The sequence below is a fragment of the Leptonychotes weddellii genome, chromosome 2, assembly GCF_054177405.1.
Source record: "Leptonychotes weddellii isolate Sample4059 chromosome 2, ASM5417740v2, whole genome shotgun sequence".
In the NCBI taxonomy this organism is placed as follows: Eukaryota; Metazoa; Chordata; class Mammalia; order Carnivora; family Phocidae; genus Leptonychotes; species Leptonychotes weddellii.
Window position 1 is genome coordinate 50,041,055 of NC_138370.1, and position 23,485 is coordinate 50,064,539.

Below are 23,485 nucleotides of genomic sequence, written 5' to 3' on the forward strand. Positions count from 1 at the left end.
CTATTTCCGTTGCAACTTGGGGGAGGGACAGGTAGGATAGCTTTTGCGTGAGTCTGGTACTTGGGGATCACTTCTTCAATAGGCAGGGCATTTAGTCTTTAGCCAAAAAACAATTCCTGGATGTAAGGCAGACAATGGAACTCTGAATAATGTATATTCTGGGTTTTAACTACCATAATCAATTTATCTCGGTTGACGGGACTGTTAGGATTTTAAAACGTTAAGCCCACCGTCTTAACCCCATTAGTTCCAGGGACACTGGAATGGTAGGTCATCTGAACTCTAATTCTGACTCTCACGTCCCAAGGGGTATGGAGGTCTCCTTGACCCTCCTTCATTGCCTTGAGTACATTTCCCACTGAGCAGTGAGCCCACGCCTCTTCCTCTCCCGCGTGAAGACTACAAGTCCCAGCATGCAGCGCAGCCCTTCTAGGCCAGTCCTCGGCCGCCCGGGCTCTTTCACGCCCTCGTCTCCCGTAAGGCGCTGGGCCTGGTAGTCTGTGCGCGTTGACGTCGTTGCGTAGACGTCGTACTCTTCGCGCCTCTTCCCCGCCTACTGGGTTGCCGAAGTCCGGCGGCAGAAGGTTGCGGTGCTTTCCTTCTTTCTCTTTTTCTTTTTTTTTTTTCTTCGGCGGTTTGCGTTTTTTTTAGGAGACTCTGTGGTTTAAAAGCCAGAGAGAATCTGGAAAGGAGCCACCACTCCTAGCCCTCTTTCCTCCCGAGTTTGCGACTCCCCGGGGCAAAATGGACAAAGTCTGTGCTGTTTTCGGAGGCTCCAGGGGCATTGGGAGGGCAGTGGCCCAGTTAATGGCCCAAAAAGGCTACCGACTGGCCATCATCGCCAGAAATCTGGAAGTGGCCAAAGCCGCCGCCGGTGAGCTCGGCGGTAGGTACCGAACTGGACTCCTCCAAGTTGTGTGGCTGCAGTCCTGAGAGCCTGAAGTTTCTTCGTTTGAAAACGAGAGGGTCTGGCCTTTACGGCTCTGAGGTTTAGCAATTTAGCTACCCGCGTTTAGGAGCACCCCGTCCTGAGTGTGGACACCAGTTTGGGCAGATAACCCCTTAACACCCGGTTCCCCGCAGAGTATCCCCTGCCACGCTGCCTGCCGCCAAGAGCTGAACACTTGGGGTTTTCTTTGAGTCTTAGCAATCTTGTGAGGCCCCATTAATTAAACACCTACCCCCCTGAGGCTAGTGCTAACGATGTTGCGTTGTTTTGTTTTGGTGTCTGGAAGGAGGGAGACACACAACAGTTAATTTTTTATGCAGGGTAAAGGGTTCCCTTGTGCCGCGAGGTCCCGGGGCGCCGCCGGGAGACAGGGCTGGGCGGAAAAGCAGGAAGGGTAGGCGTGTCAGGCCTGAAAGGCTCGCTGTAGTTTTCTTGAGGGCTGTTTTGGCCCCTGTGCGAATGCACAAAGCAGTGTTTCATAGACAAACTCTTTTGAGTACCAGCCGGTTTTGAGATACACTTGTTTTGGCTCTCCTACATCCATAACCACTTAATAGGTTATGAAATTGTTTTGGTGGCTTTTACAAATGGAGAATTGAGATTTTCAGATTCCTTTTTACTGCATTTAAAATCCAATTTTTTTTGTTGTTGTTTATTAATAATGGGTTAGTAATTGTTTTGCATTATTTTGCAAATTTAAGTCCCTTGATGGTAGGGAGAATTACGATGAACGAAAAATGCTGAGATGCTGCAATTTAGTTACTGGAAGGCGCAAATGCACTTCATTATCAGGGAGGCATTGGGAAGAGGCTGGGTTGCATTTGGAAGCTGTATCCTTCAACGTTACTTATTGGTTCACTCTAATTGTGCACATGGGTTGGGAAAATATTAGACTATGTTTAGAGAGAAAAAAAACAGGAGTTACAGAGCAGGGAGAATTTCAGTGAATGCTTCTTCCTGCTCATATTCACTTCGATTATGTTACTGTCACAAAGGAGTGAGAAAGTGATTTTCCTTATGGGGGTCATCCCAAGCCATTAGTGTTTGCTGGAGTAGGTTAAAACTTTTGGTTGAGCTTCGAGGGTTATTGTGAACCCAACAAGTTTTCAGATGAAAGTCGACAGTGGGTCACAGAGGAGTCTTTTGGGCCTTTTACTTCTTTGAATTATGTGTTCCATAAGCAATTGGTTTTCACCTACAAAGTGTGACTTCCCAGAAAGCTTACTGTTTCCAAAGGCATGAGGTTGTAATTTTAGTGTTAACTACTAGGCGAGGTCAGCCAGAAAATAAGCAATTGTTTAGTTTTCAAAAAAAATCTACATTTAGAGTATTAAAATGATGTATTATTGAATGGAAAATGCTTTCTTTGACATGTATTCTTTTGGTATTTAAACATCTTTAAAAAGTGGGCATTTTAAAAAGGGGAAGTAAGTTTTTAGTAAAGGTTTTTTGTGTGTGTTTTTTAGTTTTGGCATTTTTTTTTCTTTTTATAGCTTCCTGCTTTATAATGGTCAGGCTTGAATAATAGTTATTGTAATATATGTGCCATAGTTAAAAAAAAAAAAAAAAAGTACAAGACCCCTAGGGTTTATTCTCAGGACTAGGAAACCAATTTAACAAAAACCTAACAGAATTAGACATAAATTCAAAAAAAAAAAATAAAACCCAGAACACTGTTGAATCGAGTAGCATGGGATCACCGTCAAAGTCAGAAATATTATTGGATGAATCTTACAAAGCCTTATGAACACAAAAAGGCCCTCCTCCCATTTTTTCTTGATAAAAAAAAGTTTTAAGATTTAATTCTGTAGTATTACTTTACTTCTTACTCCACATCCACCCGCATCTCAGTTTTATTGGACTGAACTCCTTGACAGCAGGAATCCGTGACATAATCTTTTATCTCTAGGTTCTAATAATCACAGGCTTAGCTCATAGTAGATGCTTAAGAAACGTGTATTGAATAATTTTTAAATTGAAGTTATAATTTATAAGTAATGCTAATTTAATTTTGTTGTGTAGGAGATCATTTAGCACTTAGCTGTGATGTTGCCAAAGAACGTGATGTTCAAAATACATTTGAAGAGATGGAAAAAAATTTAGGTCGAGTTAATTTCTTGGTAAACGCAGCTGGAATTAACAGGTTGGTCACAAATTTAAGTACATTTCCCGTATTTTTTTTTTTTCTAATATGTTTTTGATTGGTATGAGTAAATCTATTAACTTGCTGTACTTCTAATTGGAAGAAAGTATGTATTTTAAAAAAATTTTAAAATTTGATCTATCTATACATTCTTTTCTTTTATATTGATATATCAGTAAGGGTACAGTTCGATCAATTTTAACATTGCAGTCACACCCATATTGAGCTATAGAACTTTTCTAGCACTCCAGAAGGCTCTCTTGAGTTTCTTCCCAGTGAATACTACCTTACAGGTAACCACTATTCTGACTTCTGTCACCATTGTATAAGTTCATAACTTAATGGTATTAGAGTAGGTATTCTTTTCTTTTTAAAAGATGAATTTAGGATAATAATTAGAATAGTATATTTTCTTGCTAAACAGGGCTTACTGTAATGGCAGTTGCTCAGTTCATTCAAGCTATTTTGGCTGCATGGCATTACTTTTAGCAGTTAGGAATATTTGCCCCTCAACCCTGCTTCTGGGTATATCTGTTCTGGTTTATCAGTTATTTTAATGCCCCTCAAATCAACTTTAAAATGGGACTCTGTAGGTATTCTAGCTCACCTCTATTCCTAATACTCTATTTTCAGTTAAAATGTTACATATTTCTTGACTTTCTGAATTTGTTTTTATCCCATTTTTTATTTATATGCTACTGTTTTTTGTTTTTTTTGTAGGGATAGCCTTTTAGTAAGAACAAAAACTGAAGATATGATATCTCAGCTTCATACTAACCTCTTGGGTTCCATGCTGACTTGTAAAGTTGCCTTGAAGACTATGATTCAACAGCAGAGAGGGTCTATTGTTAATGTAGGTGAGTCTTCACCTGTGAAATTAGACTTACCTCATAGTGCCATAAAAATATTTAATTGACTAATTTAGAGTTTATTCATGTGTGAAACTTAAATGAAATGGGTCTTTTTTTTTTTTTAAGATTTTATTTATTTATTTTAGACAGAGAGAATGAGAGAGAGCACATGAGAGGGAGGAGGGTCAGAGGGAGAAGCAGACTCACTGCCAAGCAGGGAGCCTGATGCGGGACTCGATCCAGGGACTCCGGGATCATGACCTGAGCCGAAGGCAGTCGCTTAACCAACTGAGCCACCCAGGCGCCCATGAAATGGGTCTTTTTACTATCTATGGAAAAATGACTTGATTAACCAATTACTGGGTAGAATAGGAATCACAAATTCACATCTCTCTAGTGGTCAAGCAGATGTTAATTGAATGATACCACCAGGTATTAGAAAAATTTGATATATGACAAATGATGCCTAGCTTTGGTGTCCAGAAGCCATGTGGAGTGGCAGCCGCCGCTTGGATCCAGTGGATTGCTGCTATGCACAGATCTGGTCTCCATTTTGCCAGCCATTTGACATTTTAAGAGAAATTGGACATCCTGATTTGCATGTGACACCTGATTTTTAAAATACGGATAAGGGGGGTACCTGGGTGGCTCAGTCGTTAGGCGTCTGCCTTCGGCTCAGGTCATGATCCCAGGGTCCTGGGATCGAGCCCCACATCGGGCTCCCTGCTCCGCGGGAAGCCTGCTTCTGTTCCCTCTCTTGCTGTGTCTCTCTCTGTCAGATAAATAAATAAAATCTTTAAAAAAAAAATACGGATAAGGAATTGAAAAATTTTTGGTGGGGACTAAATGATCTCTACAGCTGCTGTTGCATATGTCTCTAATAAATTTAATACAGAGGTTTAGGAGGAAGTTTTCTTAAGGGAATAATCTTTTCAATTTTTTAGAATGAATGTAAGTAACCCCTAGTCTTCAGTTCATCTGACCCATGGGGCAGATAAACCATGTAGTATGTGCTTGTAGACCTTAAAATGCAAAATGACTTACAATTCTATTTCAGTTTGGTAATTTGAAAATAGCAGCATATCATCTGTCTTTTAATTTTAAATGGTAATATCTTAAAAAGCCACATAAGGGGAATGCTGCTCTGTTAAAGTAAATGCCCCTGTTGTTTAATATAGGAAATGGCTTTCCAAGCCAAATGTAGTGTTTTTCTCTTTTGAAAATGAGAAAAGAATACTGTGCTAATAAGAATTAGAACATTTTTGACATTTACTCTTAAAAATGTAAGAAATGAGTTTTCTTAAAAAAGATTAGTAAATGATTAAAAAGTAAAAGATTAGGAGCACCTGGGTGGCTCAGTCGTTAAGCGTCTGCTTTCGGCTCAGGTCATGTTCCCAGGGTCCTGGGATCGCCCCGCATCAGGCTCCCTGCTCCGTGGGAAGCCTGCTTCTCCCTCTCCCACACCCGCTGAATGTGTTCCTGGTCTCGCTAACTCTTTCTCTGTCAAATAAATAAATAAAATCTTAAAAAAAAAAAAAAAAAAAAAAGATTAGTCGACCTTTGCCTTCTAACATAGCCAGGTAATGATTTTGGGTTCTCAGAAGCTGGTATACTGGCCTCTATAGATCACCTGATAATGTGGGTATATTTGTTTAACTCTAAAATACCCCTTTTTAGATATATTTTAAAAACCCATGTCAGTCCTTTGTGTACATGCAAAGCTTTTAGAATTGTGCTAAAAGTAAATAAAAATAATTAAAAATCAGAGAATCTTTTTACAGAAAGGACTACTTTAACCTGCTAGAAAGTTCATTGATTATTTCAGAAATTAACAGTTATTGACTAGATGGACAATAGTGTGTGGCATGAACTAAAGCTTCCTATTTGGCCTTTCTTCCATGCCCATATTTTTCTTTCTTTTTTGTGTCTCTCTGGATTTCTCTTTCTCCCCGATTCCCCTTTTTCTGTCTATCTGCGTTTCCTCTGTCTGATGTTTCTTTTCTCTCTCTCTGCTTCACAGTTCTCTTCCTCTGTCATTCACTGGCATTTAATATATAAGGCAGATATTTTAATATTGGACTTGTTGACTATAATGTAAAAAGTGTTTGGGATGTTTTCCTAAAATACAATTACTTTTTCAAAGGTTTTGTGAAGTTCTTGATTAATTTTTATATCGTAAGTAGAGATCACTGGTGCAGAAAATCACTTCCCCATTTCTGTTTTGCAAGAATTTATTTGCATACAGTTGATATTTGAATTAGAAATTATTCTTTCATATTCATATAAATGAGACCACCCAAGAATCTTTAGTAGTCAGTACAAGTTATGATACATCATTGAAGTTACTAAATTGCAGTTTTACAAAAAGTTTATAATTGAACCTTTGTTAATTTTGATTGATGGTAGTTCAAATTTAGTGAGATTTATCTTCAGATGAACTGTTTTTTTGGTGGAAATGAATACCTCCTCATCTCTGTGTTGTAGAACCATAAAATTAATCAGCGTTTATCTGACTTTTTCTGGTTTTAACCTCTTCCTACTAGAAGACTTGATAAATACTGTAGGACTTTAACCATGTCTGACGTACTCAGAGATGAGAGTGGGTTTCTTTCATTTAATGGATCAATTCTCAAGCCCCTGCCGGACATTTGAGGTTTTACATAAGCTTCTTTCAGAACCTGTTTTCTGTTTATATCTGGAGCAGACTCAGACCCTAAGTCTTACTACTGAAATGATAGTGGTTAGAATTCCCAATTTTAGTAAAGGACAAGGTAAAATGGTTTGTGCCTTGTTTGTTTACTGTAAATTATCTAAATATTCAAATAGCCCATTAGTTGGTTTGAATTTGCTTTTGTTTTATTTTTTCTAGGAAGTATTATTGGTTTAAAAGGCAATTCTGGCCAGTCTGTGTACAGTGCAGGTAAAGGAGGAGTAGTTGGATTTTCACGCGCTCTTGCTAAAGAAGTAGCAAGAAAGAAAATTAGAGTGAATGTAGTCGCACCAGGTCAGTGAAAACTTTTTCTTTCTTTAAAAATTGAAGTATAGTTGACATACAATATTATGTTGTTTCAGGTGTACAATACAGTGATTCAAAAGTTACATATATCACGAAATGTTTACCATGATAGGTATAGCTACCATCTGTCACTATATAAAGTTATTACAATATTACTGACTGTATCCCTTATGCTGTACTTTCCATCCCTGCAACTTATTTATGATTGGAAGCTTGTACCTCTTAATCCTCTTCACCTATTTTGCCTGTTCCTCCATCCCTCTCCCTTCTGGCAACCATTAGTTCTCTGTATTTATGAGTCTGTTTCTGTTTTTTTTTTTTTAAAGATTTTATTTATTTGAGAAAGACACAGTGAGAGAGGGAACACAAGCAGGGGGAGTGGGAAAGGGAGAAGCAGGCTTCCCGCTGAGCAGGGAGCCCGACACGGGGCTCCATCCCAGACCCTGGGATCATGACCTGAGCCGAAGGCAGACGCCTAATGACTCAGCCACCCAGGCGCCCCGAGTCTGTTTGTTTTTGTTGGTTCGTTTTGTTTTTAAGATTCCATGTACAAGTGAACTCATGTTATTTGTCTTTTTCACTCTCTTATTCACTTAGCATAGTACTTGCCACTTAGTGGCAAGAAGATTTCATTCTTTTTTATGGTTGAGTAATATTCCATTGTGTGTATATATCACCTCTTCTTTATCCATTCATCTCTCATGGATGCACATTTAGGTTATTTCCATTTCTTGGCTATTGTAAATAATACTATGTTAAACATAGGGGGGCATATATTTTATGAATTAGTATTTTTGTTTTCTCTGTACAGATAACTAGAAGTAGAATTACTGGGTTATATGGTATTTGTATTTTTAATTTATTGAGGATCCTCTGTCCTGTTTTCCATAGTGGCTGTGCCAATTTGCCTTCCCACCAGTGGTGCCCAAGGGTTTCTTTTTCTTCACATTCTTGCTAACACTTGTTATTTCTTTTTTTTTTTTTTAAAGATTTTATTTATTTATTTGACAGAGAGAGACACAGCGAGAGAGGGAATACAAGCAGGGGGAATGGGAGAGGGAGAAGCAGGCTTCCCGCGGAGCAGGGAGCCCGATGCGGGGCTCGATCCCAGGACCCTGGGATCATGACCTGAGCCGAAGGCAGACGCTTAACGACTGAGCCACCCAGGAGCCCCTATTTCTTATCTTTTTGACTCTAGTCCTTCTGACAGGTGTAAGGTGCTATCTCATTGTTATTTTAATTTGCATTTTCTCAATGATTATTGATGTTGAGTATCTTTTTATGTATCTGTTGGCCATCTGTATGTCTTCTTTGGAAAAATGTTGATTTCAGGTCTTTTGCCTATTTTTTAATGGGATTATTTGGGTTTTTTTGGTGTTGTGTAAGTTCTTTATATATTTTGGATATTAACTCCTTATTGGTTATATCATTTGTAAATATCTTCTCCCATTCAGTAGATTGCTTTTGGTTTTGTTGATTTTTTTTTTCCCCCTGTGCAGAAGCTTTTTAGTTTGATGTAATCCTAATAGTTTTTCTTTTTGCTTTTGTTTTCCTTGCCTGAGGAGATAGATCCAGAAAAATATTTCTAAGACTAATGTTCAAGATATTATTGTCTGTGTTTTCTTTTAAGAGTTTTATGGTTTCAGAATACACATGTACATCTTTAATCCATTTTTAGTTTATTTTTATGTATGATGTAAGAAAGCGGGCCAGTTTCATTCTTTTGCTGTCCAGTTTTCTTAACATCATTTATTGAAGAGACTGTCTTTTCTTCATTGTATATTCTTGTCACCTTTGTCATAGATTAATTGACCATGTAAGAGTGGGTTTATTTCTGGGCTGTCCATTCTGTTCCATTGATACATATGTCTGTTTTTGTGCCAGTACCATACTGCTTTGATTACTGTAGCTTTATGATAGAGTGTGAAATCTGGCATTGTGATACCTCCAGCTTCATTCTTCTTTCTCAAGATTGTCTTGGCTAGGGGTGCCTGGCCTGGCTCAACTGGTAGAGTGTGTGACTCTTGATTGTGGGGTCATGAGTTCAGGCCCCACATTGGGTGCAGAGATTACTTAAATAATAGATAGATAGATAGATAGTTTTGGCTATTTGGGGTCTTTTGTGAGTCCATATAAATGTTAGGATTCTTTGTTCCAGTTCTGTGAAAAATTACTATTTAGTATTTTGATAGGGATTACTGTGGATAGTGTGGATATTTTAACAGTTCTTCTAATCCACAAGCATGGAATATCTTTCCATTTTTTGTGTCATCTTCAGTTTCTTCATCAGTGTCTTATAGGGTTCAGAGTATAGGTCTTTCACCTCCTTGGGTAAGTTTATTCCTAAGTATTTTATCCTTTTTGGTGTAATTGTAAATCGGATTGTTTATTCATTTTTTTTTCTTCTAGTTCATTATTAGTCTATAGAAATGCAACAGATTTTTATATTCATATCCTGCAACTTTACTGAATTCATCTATTACTGCTAGTAGGTTTTTGGTGGACTCTTTAGGGTGATACGTGTGTGTGTGTGTGTGTGTGTGTATGTGCTATCATGTCATTTGCAAATAGTGACAGTTTTACTTTTTTCTTTTTAAACATAATTAATATACTCTTATGGCTTTGTACAATAATAGCAGAGATTGTTCCTGTGTTTGTAAGTACATCAGCATCATCAGGCACTTCTGAGTATCAGAATAGGAACATGGAATTTTCACTGTTACTAAATTCTTGAGTAGTGAAATATGTGAGGGCATGACTATGTCTTAAGTGGCTACACCTGCCCACACTGCCAGTCTGCACTACCCTCAAGGAGGCGGCCAAGAGTAATACCAGGCTGTTTTGCTTGCATAAACCACATTGCATTTTTTATTTTTTTATTTTAGAGAGATGGGGAGTGAGGGAGAGAGAGAATCTTAAGCAGGCTCCACACCCAATGTGGAGCCTGATGTGGGGCTTGATCTCATGACCCCGAGATCACGACCTGTGCCAAAATCAAGTTAACCAACTGAGCCACCCAGGGGCCCCCACATTGCATTTTCTAGTAAATGATTACTCTCAAACTCTCAAACACAAGAGAAACTTCTCATTTAAAAATCAGTTATAAATTAAGAACTCTTAAAAGTTGAGTGTAATAATTTCAAATTAGGTCAGAGGGTTGGATATTGGTAACATATCCACTAGTTGAACTCCAAATTGTATACTTTTGGAGAACTATTTCCATTTTAAGTGTCCTTCTCTCTTCTTGGAATGTTCCATTGATTTATTGCTCACTGGGATACATTTGTTAATTAATTTAGACTTTGTCAGTGTCAAAGCAGAGTTTTCCAAGTAATGCGTATATTATCTAAATATATTTCTTAAGTTTATCTTATGGAAACAATACTTCTCTGTATTTAAAATATTTGAATAGGCCTATAATATAGTATGCTTTTAATAACAGTATAGACCAGAGGGGGTGCCTGGGTGGCTCAGTTGGTTAAGCGACTGCCTTTGGCTCAGGTCATGGTCCCGGAGTCCTGGGATCGAGTCCCACATCGGGCTCCCGGCTCAGCGGGGAGCCTGCTTCTCCCTCTGACCCTCTCCCCTCTCATGCTGTTTCTCTCTCTCTCTCTCTCAAATAAATAAAATCTTTAAAAAAAAAAAACAAAAAACAGTATAGACCAGAGGAAATGATCAAACAAGGCTGCATATGTGATGTCATTTGCATATTTCACCAACCATTCGTGTACAATAACTGACATAGTGATTTCTCCAGAAAGTCGGTATTTAGAAAAAGAATTGTCAGGGGTCGCATGTTTGTTTTCAAAATAGACAAAATGCCTTTCTCTGGGCCTCATTGTACCCTAGAGAGCTATCCAGGATTCATGTTAGAATTTCAACACAAAGAAAAATTTGAAGGATAAAATTTCACAGACTCAGGAGGAAGAAACACCTTTTTAGAAATCAGTCTATGACTACATCAAAAACTAATGATGTAATGTATGGTGATTAACGTAACAATAAAAAATTTTAAAAAAGGGGTGGGAGGATGGGTTAGCTTGGTGATGGGTATTAAAGAAGGCACGTTCTGCATGGAGCACTGGGTGTTATACACAAACAATGAATCATGGAACCCTACATCAAAAACTAATGATGTAATGTATGGTGATTAACATAACAATAAAAAATCAGTCTATGAAGTAGCAAGATTTTAACAGTGATTTTATTTGTAGTTGTCTCTAACAAATGGATGGGGGCTTTGAGGCTCATTATGTGATGGCATGGGAGGAAGAAAGTGGTAGGACATGGTAACAGAAATAAGACTGAATACTCTGGCACCAAAAAGTACTATTACATATGCACGAGGCACTGCTTAGAGAAACTAAGGTTTCTAAAACCAGACATAGGTTGGAGTGGCCAACAATGAAGATGACTGTTTAATAGATGTGGCTGTTTAATAATTTTTAATAATTTAATAATTTTCAAAATAGTAACAAAGTCACAGTGGGAAGCTTATAGTAGAGCTAGCTTCCTGGAGAAAATCTATGAGGAACACTTCTTGTTAAAGATGTAGGAAAAACCAAGCTAGTAGAGATGCAATTCACTTGTAATACAAAGCAAGTTTGATTTGAGCTAAGTACACAGAAATCAGAGACTTCTCAAGAAGACAAGTAGGATATTATTGTGCACGTGTTCCTTTTATTGTGCTTACTTTGGGCATTCCTCGTGGCTTGAAAATACTGATGGATTAAATGGGATGCAAAACCAATTAACTTGGTTTGTCAGTTATAGATAATTAGAAAATATTAAAACAATGATTAGAATTACAGTGTAGCTTGCTAAAGGCTAAAGAAATTTTCCAATTCTTAACTTATGCTAAGGCTTTTAAAATAAATTCAAATATACAATTTACAGCTGGTTTGTTGATCTTCAGATTAATTGCCTTGGGACACCTGGGTGACTCATTCGATTAAGCAACTGCCTTCAGCTCGGGTCATGATCTCGGGGTCCTGGGATCGGGCCCCACATCAGACTCCCTGCTTGGCGGGAGGCCTCCTTCTCCCTCTCCCACTCCCCCGCTTATGTTCCCTCTCTCACTGTCTCTCTCTCTGTCAAATAAATAAATAAAATCTTTAAAAAAAAAACCCAAATTAATTGCCTTAAATTTTAAACAAGTTCTGTTCCACTCAGTAGCTGTCTGTACTCATGAACACAAAGCATTCTACAAATCACTAACTCTTAGAATTTCCTTCTTCAACTTACATTTTCACAGTGTGCTAAGTAATCTGTAGGACAGAGGAAAATAGGATGAAGTGTGAGTGTGTTGATGTAATCTTCAAGACAGAGTTATAAAACCAACCTCCACTTAGACCAAAATAAGAATACAGAATTATAAGGGAAAACTTTTGCCAAAGCTTGTCTTGAAAAGGCTGTTGCTCAGTTTGAGAAGGGGGCCATGTTTTATTTTTTATTTTATTTTTAAATGTTTTTTAAGATTTATTTATTTATATAGAGAGAGTGAGCGTGCACAGAGGGAGAAGGAGTAGGAGAGGGAGAGAAGCAGACTGCCCCCCTGAGTGTGGTGTCCGATGCGGGGCTCAATCTCATGACTGTGAGATCATGACCTAAGCTGAAATCAAGAGTTGGATGCTTAACCGACTGAGCCACCTAGGTGAGAAAGGGGCCGTGTTTTAGATGCTTCTCTGTTATGATCTACAAACGTTATGGGACCTCCCAGAAGTGACTGAAACAATGCAGCATATAGGCATCTATCAGAAGACTCAGTGCTATGCAGTGTGTTTAGTTCACAGGATATAAAAGCAGTTAAAATTTCTTTAAAATACCTACATAAAAACATATTAAGTTCTCCTCATGAAATGCAAAATATTCATAACTGTACATCATTCTTCAGCCAAAGTAGGGCCAGAAATGTCAAATGTGCAAGTATTAATTGTGATGACTTTCAGATTAGTGAGAAACCTTATCCAAGTGGCATTCCAAAGTACACAGATCAGTTAACATGTATAAAATTAGTACTAATCCAGTTAGAAATACAAAATGAAAATTATGTATGCTGCCTCAAGTATCTGGGATTCCACAGATTTACAAGCAGACCATGTAACAAAGTAGATTCTAGTTTTAAGAAAACATTATAGTTCAATATTTAAAAAAATCTCAAGAAGTCCCACAATAACGTCAAAAATCATTTATCTGGAAATTAGAGTTCTTTGTGTTTCATCAGTTCAGCAGAATGTAGGTAGTATAAACAAAAGTTTAACTTATTAAAGACATGAGACCGTGGCATTATAAAAAGTAGAAACTGTCTTTGGACCAAATGGATATTAAAAAAACCCCAAAACATACACAAAACCTGGACTAGTTAAGAGGGTGATAAAAATATGCTAAAACTCGTATCTACAGTATCCTTCTTTGGTGTGATAAAAATTTGGGTTAGGTATTTACTTGACTTTTGAATGAAATGATTGTTTTCATACACCTCTGCCAGTTAGCCATGGAATCTTTGTCCTACTTTACTGTAGGTATTGAAGAATTGATTATCTATACAGAAAAGACCTTTTGGTTCATTGGTTGTTTGTAAGAGTAGGCTGGAGTAGACCTATGCCACCTTTCCATTTCAAGTCACTGATGGTTCCAGCTTTGTGCTGGGATTGGTTTGTTGGTTGGTTGGTTTATTTGAAAGAGAGAGAGCGCAAGAGAGAGCACAGGCAGGGGGAGAGAGAGAGGAGACTCCCTGCTGAGCAGGGAGCCCGACGTGGGGCTTGATCCCAGGACTCTGGGATCATGACCTGAGCTGAAGGCAGACGCTTAACCGACTGAGCCACCCAGGCACCCCTGGGATTGGTCTTTTATTTGGCAGTGATGCTAAACTAGCAGGGATTAGGGAAATGTCAAAATGTCCTGATAACCTTTGTGCTCTGTTATGTGTCTTCATCTCAGTTCATTGTTCAGTCAGAGAGGCTGGCTAAATTCAAGCATTCCAAATCCATGAACACTTGATAAATGACTCTGGTTTAGATAAAACCATTTTAGAGGGAAAAAAAGAAAATCCAAAACTTGTACTGTCATTTTGACACTGCTTTTGTATATGCTTATGCAACCTGATTGATTTTAATGTTACCCTAGTTTAGCCATATATGGAATAGATTATTTGTGATTTGGGGCTGCATGTATTTGCTTCCCTCTCTTAAGGGATTGCAGTAGTGTGGGTGATGAAGAGTTAATTCTAGTTCATGATGATTTAAAAACTAGATGATTTAAGGGTAATGCACATGTTTCTAACTCATAATAACTCAGCAGATTTTTCTGGACTCTCTCCTCTATGCAAGGGTTCCAAAATTATAAGAAATGCATAAGATACTCTGCTACAAGGAGCTAAGCACAGTGAGAAAGACAGACATATAAACAAATAATTACAATGCTGTATGATGGATGTAAAGTAGAGGAACATATATGATGCTATGGAAACACTGAAGAAGGAATGCTTAATTTTGTCAGAGTGAATCAGTTGTCAAGGCAACAGGCTAAGTAGTGGGGAATCCAGTTTGTATACAAAGGGAATTTTTAGGAGTGTTAATGGAAGTGTGGTTGTATAGCCTTTCTTAAAGATCTTACTTTCTAGTACAATTTGGATTACAGGAAAAAACCTATTGCTAAAAATGTGGTCGTTTCATAGGGTGACCTTTATTATTGGCCATATATATTTAGCAGGATTCATAGTATGAATATGCTTTATTGGTCAGAAGCAAAGTGCAGTTTGAAGTAGAAGAATTAAATTGATTGTATGGATTATTTATTTTTGGTAGTAATTTCAAACCTTTTCATCACCAGATCTTTTAATTAGAACTGACAAGCCTCAGAATTAACAAATATGTTTCTTCTTATGTCAGTTTTCCTGGTCACCTTCAAATGGAGTTTACAGTTAAGGAAAACAGTTAAGAAGCAAATCATAACAGGAAAATCAAGAAATGGGGAAAATAATAAATTAGGCTATTATTTACTGCCTAATGTTACTGACTTTTTAAAGATCAGTTAGTTACTAAGCTTTGGTATTCAAATATAAAATTTCTCATCATGGATAAATCTTACTGATTAGGAAATATTTAATATGAGAAACAGAATATTTGATAAATTGAAACTATAGGGGCGCTTGGGTGGCTCAGTCGGTTAAGTGTCTGCCTTTGGCTCGGGTCATGATCCCAGGGTCCTGGGATTGAGCCCCACATCAGGCTCCCTGCTTAGCAGGAAGTCTGCTTTTCCCTCTCCCTCTGCCCCTACCCCTGGTCCTTCTCTCTCTCTCTCTCTCACTCTCTCAAATAAATAAAAACTACAGTAACCTTTAAAAAATTGAAACTATAATGGATACATTACTTTAAAAAAAAGGGTTCTCAATAGATGGTACAAACACGGTACTAAATTCAGAAGTACAAAAAGGCATAGATTGAAAAGTGAGTCTTCTCTCCCTTAGTCATCTAGTTTCTTTCCTCCAAAGCAATTACTGTTAATTAGTGTCTTTGGTATTTCATATACAAGCCAATAAAATGTGTGTGTGTATGCATATAATATATAAATATACATCTGTGTTTATTTATATGGATATATAAATACATATGTAAAAAGAAAACAAGTTGTATCATACTATTCAGTGTTCTGTATCTTGCTTTATTCATAATACAGTTTTTTGGAGTTGATTCCATATTATTCCGTATAGAACTACTTTACTTTTTAAAATAACAGCTTTATGGAAATACAACTCACATATCATACAATTCACCCATTTAAAGTGTACAAATCAGTGGTTTTAGTATAGTTACAGAATTGTTCTATCATTACCACAATACATTTTAGAACATTTTCATCATCCCAAAAGAAACCTGTAGCCTTTAGCATTCACTCCCCATTTCCCTCCAATCTCCCCAGCTTCTGGCAACCACTAACCTTTGTGTCTCTGTAGATTCCCCTATTCTGGGACAGTTCATATAAACCAAATCATACAATATGTGGTCTTATGTGACTGCTGCGTTACTTTTAATGGCTGAATGAAAAGACAGTAATGTCTGTCTTATGGCTGTACCATAGTGGATTTAATAACTGTTGCCTCTTGATGGGCAGTTAGATTGCTTCTGATCTTTTGCCATTACAATTAGTAATGCAGTGACAGTACTTGTATGTAATTTATTTTGTATATGTATGAGTATAATGAGTGTAATTCTGGGAACAAAACTGCCAAGACTCAAAGGGTATATGCATTTTAAATTTTGACAAATAGTACAGCATTGCATTTATTTCTGTAGGGTACCTTAGTATCCATACCCCCACCCCCCTTTTTTAAGTTGAAGAGCTTTTATGTTTACTACTTGGAGAAAATCTTGTTGACAAATGTTTGTGTAAGCCTGGCAGCTACTCAAAACAGGTGTTATTCTAGGTCCTTTTATGTGCTATTTGGTACGGAGTTGATTTTTCACACTGCTTCCCTGTACACTTTTACTAACACAATATTAAGATATATGAATTTGTTCTGGGTTAAAATTTTGGTCTAGTTTTTGGCAACAGCCTGTTCTCCTTTAAAAAAAAAAAGTGTCTGGGTTATTTCAGTTCTTTCTATATACCAGAGAATCAAAACCTGAGGCAGTAGATGTATCAAATAATATACATCCTATAAATGTTAATATTGGTGATAGGCTAAAATCCTGGTGTCTTATTTAAATATATGGTCTGTGTTGTATATAAAAGCTTTTAAAACTAAAATAGTGATCAACTAATATGGAAGTGAAATGCTGTTTATTTATATAGCTAGCCAAAAAAATGGATAAAAGAAATACATTTTCTTTAGAATTTATCAAATATAAATTCTTATTGGACAAGAACCATGTACTTGCTTTTATGTGGAAGAGTATATCTATACCTTTTAATTTATTATTATTATTGTTATTTTTAGGGAGGGAGGGAGTAGGGGTGGGACAGAGGGAAAGGGAGAGAGAGAATCTTAAGCAGGCTCCACACCCACTGCACAGCCCGACACAGGGCTTGATCATGACCTGAGCCAAAACCAAGAGGCGGGCGCTTAACCAACTGAGCCATCCAGGTGCTCCTATCTGTACCTTTTTAAAAAAGATCTACTGAGTGTGTTGTCATGTATGTGGAACTAAAGTAGAAGTATCCTTGTTTTAAGTTGAGTGCATGTCATTTCAGTTATTTATTTGTTGGTTTAAGGTTAAGGTTTGTTTCCAGCTGGAAACCTCTAATTTGTCCAAGTGATCAATAACATCATTTGTTGGTCAGTGGCACCTGCTGGTAGTTTATAATTTTCATAGCCCAGCTTGAAAGGCATTGTAAATACATACATAGTAAAGTGAGTAGGAGAGCAAAATTTCCAGAACTTTATAAATAAAGTGACAGAATGATATGGAAGAGAGTCCTGTTAGACCAAGGAGAGAGCACAAACTGGAGAGCAATACAGGCACAAAAATGAGTATGTGAAATGTTTGAGGACTGCTAAAATCTCTGTTCAGGTCCTATGATATATGATAGAGAATCCAATAGACTGTTCATATGCAGTGACCTGGGTTGCCAATGTATTTATAAATGAGGATCACAGGGTTTATGAGCTATAGCATAAAATGACATTGAAATCTGGTAGACCCTGGAGTCATTTGAGATTAGCTTCACATTTTTTATCTGATTTCTGATAAATTTGGTAAAGATTTACATGAGTTTTTAAAAGCTGCAGATAGATTTTTAGGGCAGTAAATTTATTCTGTATGATACTGTAATGGTGGATATGTTACGTTTTATGTTTGTCAAAACATAGAACTATACCAGCCAAAGGGTGAACGCTAATGTAAACTATGGACTTTACTTAATAACGTATCAATATTGGACCATCAAATGTACCACCCTAAGGCAAGCTATAAATAATTGGGGAAAATAGGGGTAATGTGATAGGGGAGTATATGGGAACCCCCTCTATTTTATGCTCAGTTTTTCTGTAAACCTAAAACTGCTCTAAAAATAAGTCTGTTAATTAAAAAAAAAAAGCTGCTGATAATGTTGAGACCCAAGCTGCTCTTGGGTCTTTGGGTATGTTCTCGGTCTCCATATCAAACATCATAATCAAAGAAGAAAAGCCAGTATTGGTGAATTAATCCCTTCCTTTCAACTTGGCCTCTGATGCCCACTTTATTTTAGTCTTTCTGTCTAGCATTCAGGGTTGGCTAGCAGCTATCCCATGAGGATTGTCATTATAATTATCCGTTCATAGACCTGGGGAGAATCTGTGGCAGACTTCCCCTTATGAAATAACACCCTTATCTTCCAAGCTTGAGCAGGGGAGGGAGAATCTTCAAGTGAGGTGGGTATCTGAACATCATGATTCCATTGCTGGATTCGGATGGTACCCCTCCTTCTCAAATTTGACCTAACGTGGACACAGACTATGGCAGGGCTGAATCTAGGCTGTAACGTTGAACAAGACCTTATCAAAAGCTTCAAGATATTAGCCTTTATCTATTCCATGTTTCTGGCTTATTTGGTTGTTCTTTGGAAGAATATAGTCTGTCCTCATGGCCTATATCTATGTGGCATAAGACTTCTTTCCATCTCAGTGGAATTGTTCTTAAACGTATCTCACTGTCTAAGTCTCTCTTCCTGTCCAAGGTTTGCCTTTCTGTACCTCATGCTCTGTTCTAGACCTGCCTTTTTTTCCAAGGTGGAAATGCCTTCAGATGGCCTCTCCCAGATTGTGTGGCCTTACTCTTTGTCTCCAAAAGGACAAACATGCCGGGACTGACATCCACCCAAATCTGTTTCTTTCTGCACAGAATGAATAAAAACCTAGATTAGCATCAGTGCTTCCTGAATCGGAGATGTTCTAATTATCCACCCAGCTACCAACGTAGGAACTGAGGGTTCTTCTAGGGGAGCTCACTTTCCTAATCTTCAAGGAAAGTTGTCATTTAATGAGGCATACTTTTCATCTTTGAATCATAGTTTTGTAGAGCTAAAAGACATCTCAGGGATCCATCATTTTCAATCTACTTCACTTATTTTATGATACAGAAACAGTCATACAGTTTTAGGTAGTACATGACTTTGCTTAGGTCATAGCTTTGATAGTATTAGCAGAGTAGGGAACCAGAATCTAGTTTAGTGTGTCCTAATCCAGTGGTCTTTTTATCTGCTGCTTTTGAGAAAAAGTCACCAGAACCAAAAAAGCTCACCGGAAGTTGAGCCTGGAATTTGCTAACTCATCGTTACAAGGTCTTTCTAGCAAAAACATTTTTACTGTAGCTTTTTGAATTTTTTTCTAAAAAAGTTTTATTTACTTTAGAGAGAGAGAGAGAAAGATCTGGGGGAAGAGCAGAGGGAGAGAGAGAATCTCAAGGGGACTCCCTGCTGAGTGAGGAGTCTAATGCGGGGCTTGATTCCACGACCCCAAGATCAAGACCTGAACTGAAATGAAGAGTCGAACACTCAACTGACTGAGCCACCCAGGCACCCCGAGTTTTTTCCTTTAAGATTAAAAAACATTATTGATTTTCTGCTGAGGGTGTTGAGAGTTAGTGGGGAAATATTTTATGCCAGTTTTGCTAGAATTCAAAACAACCTTAGAATAAAGTAAGTGTATCATGAACTCCTTGAGAAGATAATGTGATCTTTAATGTTACATTCATAATTTTAATTAATTCAGTTTTTTGAATATGTGAGATGAGTTTTTTTCCCCTAATATACTCTGAGGTATTTTTGAAAATAAGTGTGTCCAAAGACATAAAACTGGATATCAGGAAGTCCCATGATAGTGCTTTTTAAGGTAATTGGATTGCCTGTTAATTATTATGACTCTTCACGGTAGATGAGGTTTCATTTACAGTTCACTTGAAATTCTGCAGAGGCTGGTCATCCAGGGTTGTTATTATCTGCAGCATGTACTTCTCTATATTCTTGCATTCCTTCTGCCCATCTCATTGTTCTTAAAGATGAAAGGGATTGAAGTAAGTGGGGTGGACTTTTTAAATAAATGTGGTAAGATTTAATGGCAGAGGAGGTCATATTTCACAATGAAACACAAAAAAAAAACATTGTTTTTTTATTCCAGGTCCTCATTTCAGACAATTTGAAGTTAGTACTGTGCATATTTTTCAATAACTATTTATTTGAATACCAAAATAATACACATATGTTGTAGACAATTTGGAAAGTACAGACAAGTACAGAGAAGAAAGTAAAAATCATCACTTGTAATAATAGTATTTAGTGATAGTCACTGTTAATATTTTGGTGGTTGTTTTAGTCATTAGTATATATATTTTGTTTTCTTTTTAATGGGGTTATAATGCATTTGTAACCTTTTTAATATAAATGTACTTCATAGCATCATTTTTAATAGCTGCATATTGTTCTACTGTGTGGCTATACCATGATTTCTTCAAATAGTTCCCTTTTGAAAGACATTCAGCTTGTTTCTAGTTTTTCCCTAAGAAAGCTGTCACTGTTGTAGGCTTCATGATAGAAAAATCTATGATTATTTCTCAGAAGACTTTTAAGAAACTGTTTAAATATTTATAAGTGAAACCTAAGGCAAAGAAAAATAAATAACAGAGTATTACATAATAAACCAATGACCTTAGGTTAATTCTTAATACAGTATTTAGTTCACATTTATCCTGATACTTCAAATGGCAGTGTTTTTAGATTAAATTACAGTTTGAATTACAAATGATTTAATTTTAGTACAAGCCAGTCTGAAAACTGTTCTTTCTTTTTTTGAAAACTGTTCTTGAGGTTGCACATTAATCTTTCACTTCACATGTCTTTTAGTCCATGTATTTTTCATGACCTTAAAATTAAATCTTTTTTCTTTCATGAGGATTAATTATTTGCTCTCTTTTTAAAAGTTTAAATGATTGAGTAATGTATACTGATTTTGTAAGTTAAGTATTTTAAATATGTATTTGTCTCAGACTAATCTCACTAGATTTTCTTAATAAATTTATAGTTCTGGCATATTTCTATTATATGAGTCATTTAGAATTGGTTGTTTAGTATATTATGTGGTACTTTATACCACAGAACCATATACTTTAGAAAATGTTCTCTTTAAGCTTCATTTCATTTACTAATGCCATGTTAAATTTTGAATTTTAAGTATATACTTGCACCAGAATAGGATCATTCCATAAGATTTTTTTCTTATATGAATATTGGGAATACTGTTCTTTCTGATCATCAGCTATCTTAGCTATAGCAAACAAAACTAATTTTTGTCAGACCTGCCAAATCAGTTCATGTGACCACCTTTCTTCCCTCTAACCCTATTACCCCTCTACCCCCAATGAAGTGAAAATTACTTCTTTGTGGTAGTTTGTGTGTAAGGGTATTCACCAGATGACCTTTTATCATATTTAGTGGGACAAGTGAGTGTTTCTTCCATAAACTACAGGTTCCTGAAGGAATGGAATTTTTATTCATGTTTGTATCTACCCACTTATATTGTGCTAGGAGTTGGGCCAAATATTTGGGAATCGAATGTTTTGGTGTTCAGTAAATGTTCATTGAGTTAAATTGAATAAAAATGTAGACTTGGTTACTTGATTGCTAGCAGAACTCTGTATTTCCTAAACAAGTTTGTTAATAATCTCAAATTTTCAGGAGCAAATTTGTATTTACTTGAAATTGAGCAGATGGCTTAGTGTCTACCCTTTTCAACTAAATAAACATTTCTCTTTTAGGATTTGTTCACACAGATATGACGAAAGACCTGAAAGAAGAACATTTAAAGAAAAATATCCCTCTTGGGAGGTTTGGAGAACCTATTGATGTGGCACATGCGGTTGTGTTTCTTTTAGAATCACCATATATTACAGGGCATGTTCTGGTAGTGGATGGGGGATTACAACTCATGATATAATTTACAGATTATTCAGCTATAATAGTGATTATAATCAAGGGCACACTTTGGCTATTGATTTGACAGTCATACCTACATGGGTGACATTTGCTCATCAGACCTATTGATGCTACAAATACTGATTTTCATCTTTATGTGAATATACCTGAAAAGAGCAGTGTGTGACCATTTGTGTTTTCTAAGTGGTATGTACCTTATAGGCTGTAGCAATTTTAGTATATAGACATTTGCAAGTGATATAAACCGACACTATTTTAATTTATATATTTTGTCTCAAAAGTGGCAAAATTATATAATCTAATTAGCATGAGTTATTTTATTCTATCAGTCAAAATTCTCTAGAAGTTAACGTTTGGGCCATTGCTAAGGAGTATTTTAGTTGTCAGTACTTGAGCAGTCCTGCTGGTTAAACATTGTATTCCTTTTCCATATGCCTTAGAAGATCAATTTTTATACAGGTTGAAAAAAAATTATCATTTTATTTGGCATGAATTTAGAGTCTGGTTTCTTTGAGTGCATTATTCCTGATTAAGCCTCTGGGCAAAATAATTTACAAATGCAAGTGTGGTATAGTTGACCCATTCTTCAGAAATTCTCAAAGATGATGAAGATTAACCCTTAAGGTTTTAATATCAGGTATAGGAATGAGCTGAGTTCTTATCAACTTAGGAAATAGAAGTAGTTTTTTTGTGTGTGTTTAACCCACAAAACACTCAGTTTAGCAAACTACTTAAAAATAGTATAACAAATAATGACATTTTAAAAATTAAGATTATTTTGTATGAATGAACATAATATGATTTTTACCCTAAAACTTCGGAAATACTTAATTACTAATGAACAGTCATAAATGATAAATAAATATGCAGTAACAATGAGTAAGATGTCTTCATAAGGAACAGTTAAAGCATTACTTTTAAGAGAAAATATCTGCCTGAGAATAGAGAGGTAAAGACACAAACTGAATGTAAAATATCAGGCAACATTTATTTTGCATTGAACTCTTTTGCATTGAACTCTTTTGTGGGGAATAATGTGATATTTTACATAATGTGGGGGATAATGTCACTGGATTCATGTTGATTTTTATTTATCATTTCAAAATATGTTTTAAATGTTTACTGCATTTTAAAAAGTAATCTTTTTATAATTTTATTGGAGCTGAACATTATTTTATGTAAACAGATTTAATTTTATATTGCAAGTCAGTGCAAAGGTGTGAAGAGGATACTAAATAAATGCAATGTGATAAAGGTAGTAAAAATAAAAAATAAAAGGTAATAAAGTCAGATCTAAATTCTACATCAAGCTTTCTGATTCCTTAAAAGTTATTTTAGGGCAGCTGGGTGGCTCAATCGTTAAGTGTCTGCCATCGGCTCAGGTCATGATCCCAGGGTCCTGGGATCAAGCCCCACATAGGACTCCCTGCTCCGTGGGAAGCCTGCTTCTCCCTCTCCCACTCCCTCTGCTTGTGTTCCTGCTCTTGCTATCTCTTTGTCTGTCAAATAAATAAAATCTTTTAGGGCGCCTGGGTGGCTCAGTTGGTTGAGCGACTGCCTTCGGCTCAGGTCATGATCCTGGAGTCCCTGGATCGAGTCCCGCATCGGGCTCCCTGCTCGGC

At 36.7% G+C, this 23,485-nt stretch overlaps 1 protein-coding gene across 6 annotated transcripts in view; it reads left to right on the forward strand.

The window, feature by feature from the left end:
• The first annotated feature begins 590 nt into the window (after nucleotides 1–590).
• The window catches only part of CBR4 (carbonyl reductase 4), a 91,459-nt gene continuing 68,564 nt past the window's right edge, over nucleotides 591–23,485 (forward strand). For 4 of the 6 annotated variants that reach the window (XM_081812925.1, XM_006730124.3, XM_081812923.1 and 1 more), the window contains exons 1-4: nucleotides 591–886; nucleotides 2,972–3,092; nucleotides 3,813–3,949; nucleotides 6,813–6,947. In XM_081812925.1, the coding sequence (XP_081669051.1) occupies nucleotides 745–886; nucleotides 2,972–3,092; nucleotides 3,813–3,949; nucleotides 6,813–6,947 (535 nt within the window). In that variant the 5' untranslated portion in view covers nucleotides 591–744. Of the gene's footprint in view, nucleotides 887–2,971; nucleotides 3,093–3,812; nucleotides 3,950–6,812; nucleotides 6,948–21,685; nucleotides 23,167–23,485 lie in introns of those variants that run through there. The other 2 variants (XM_081812922.1, XM_081812926.1) reach the window with 2 other exon arrangements.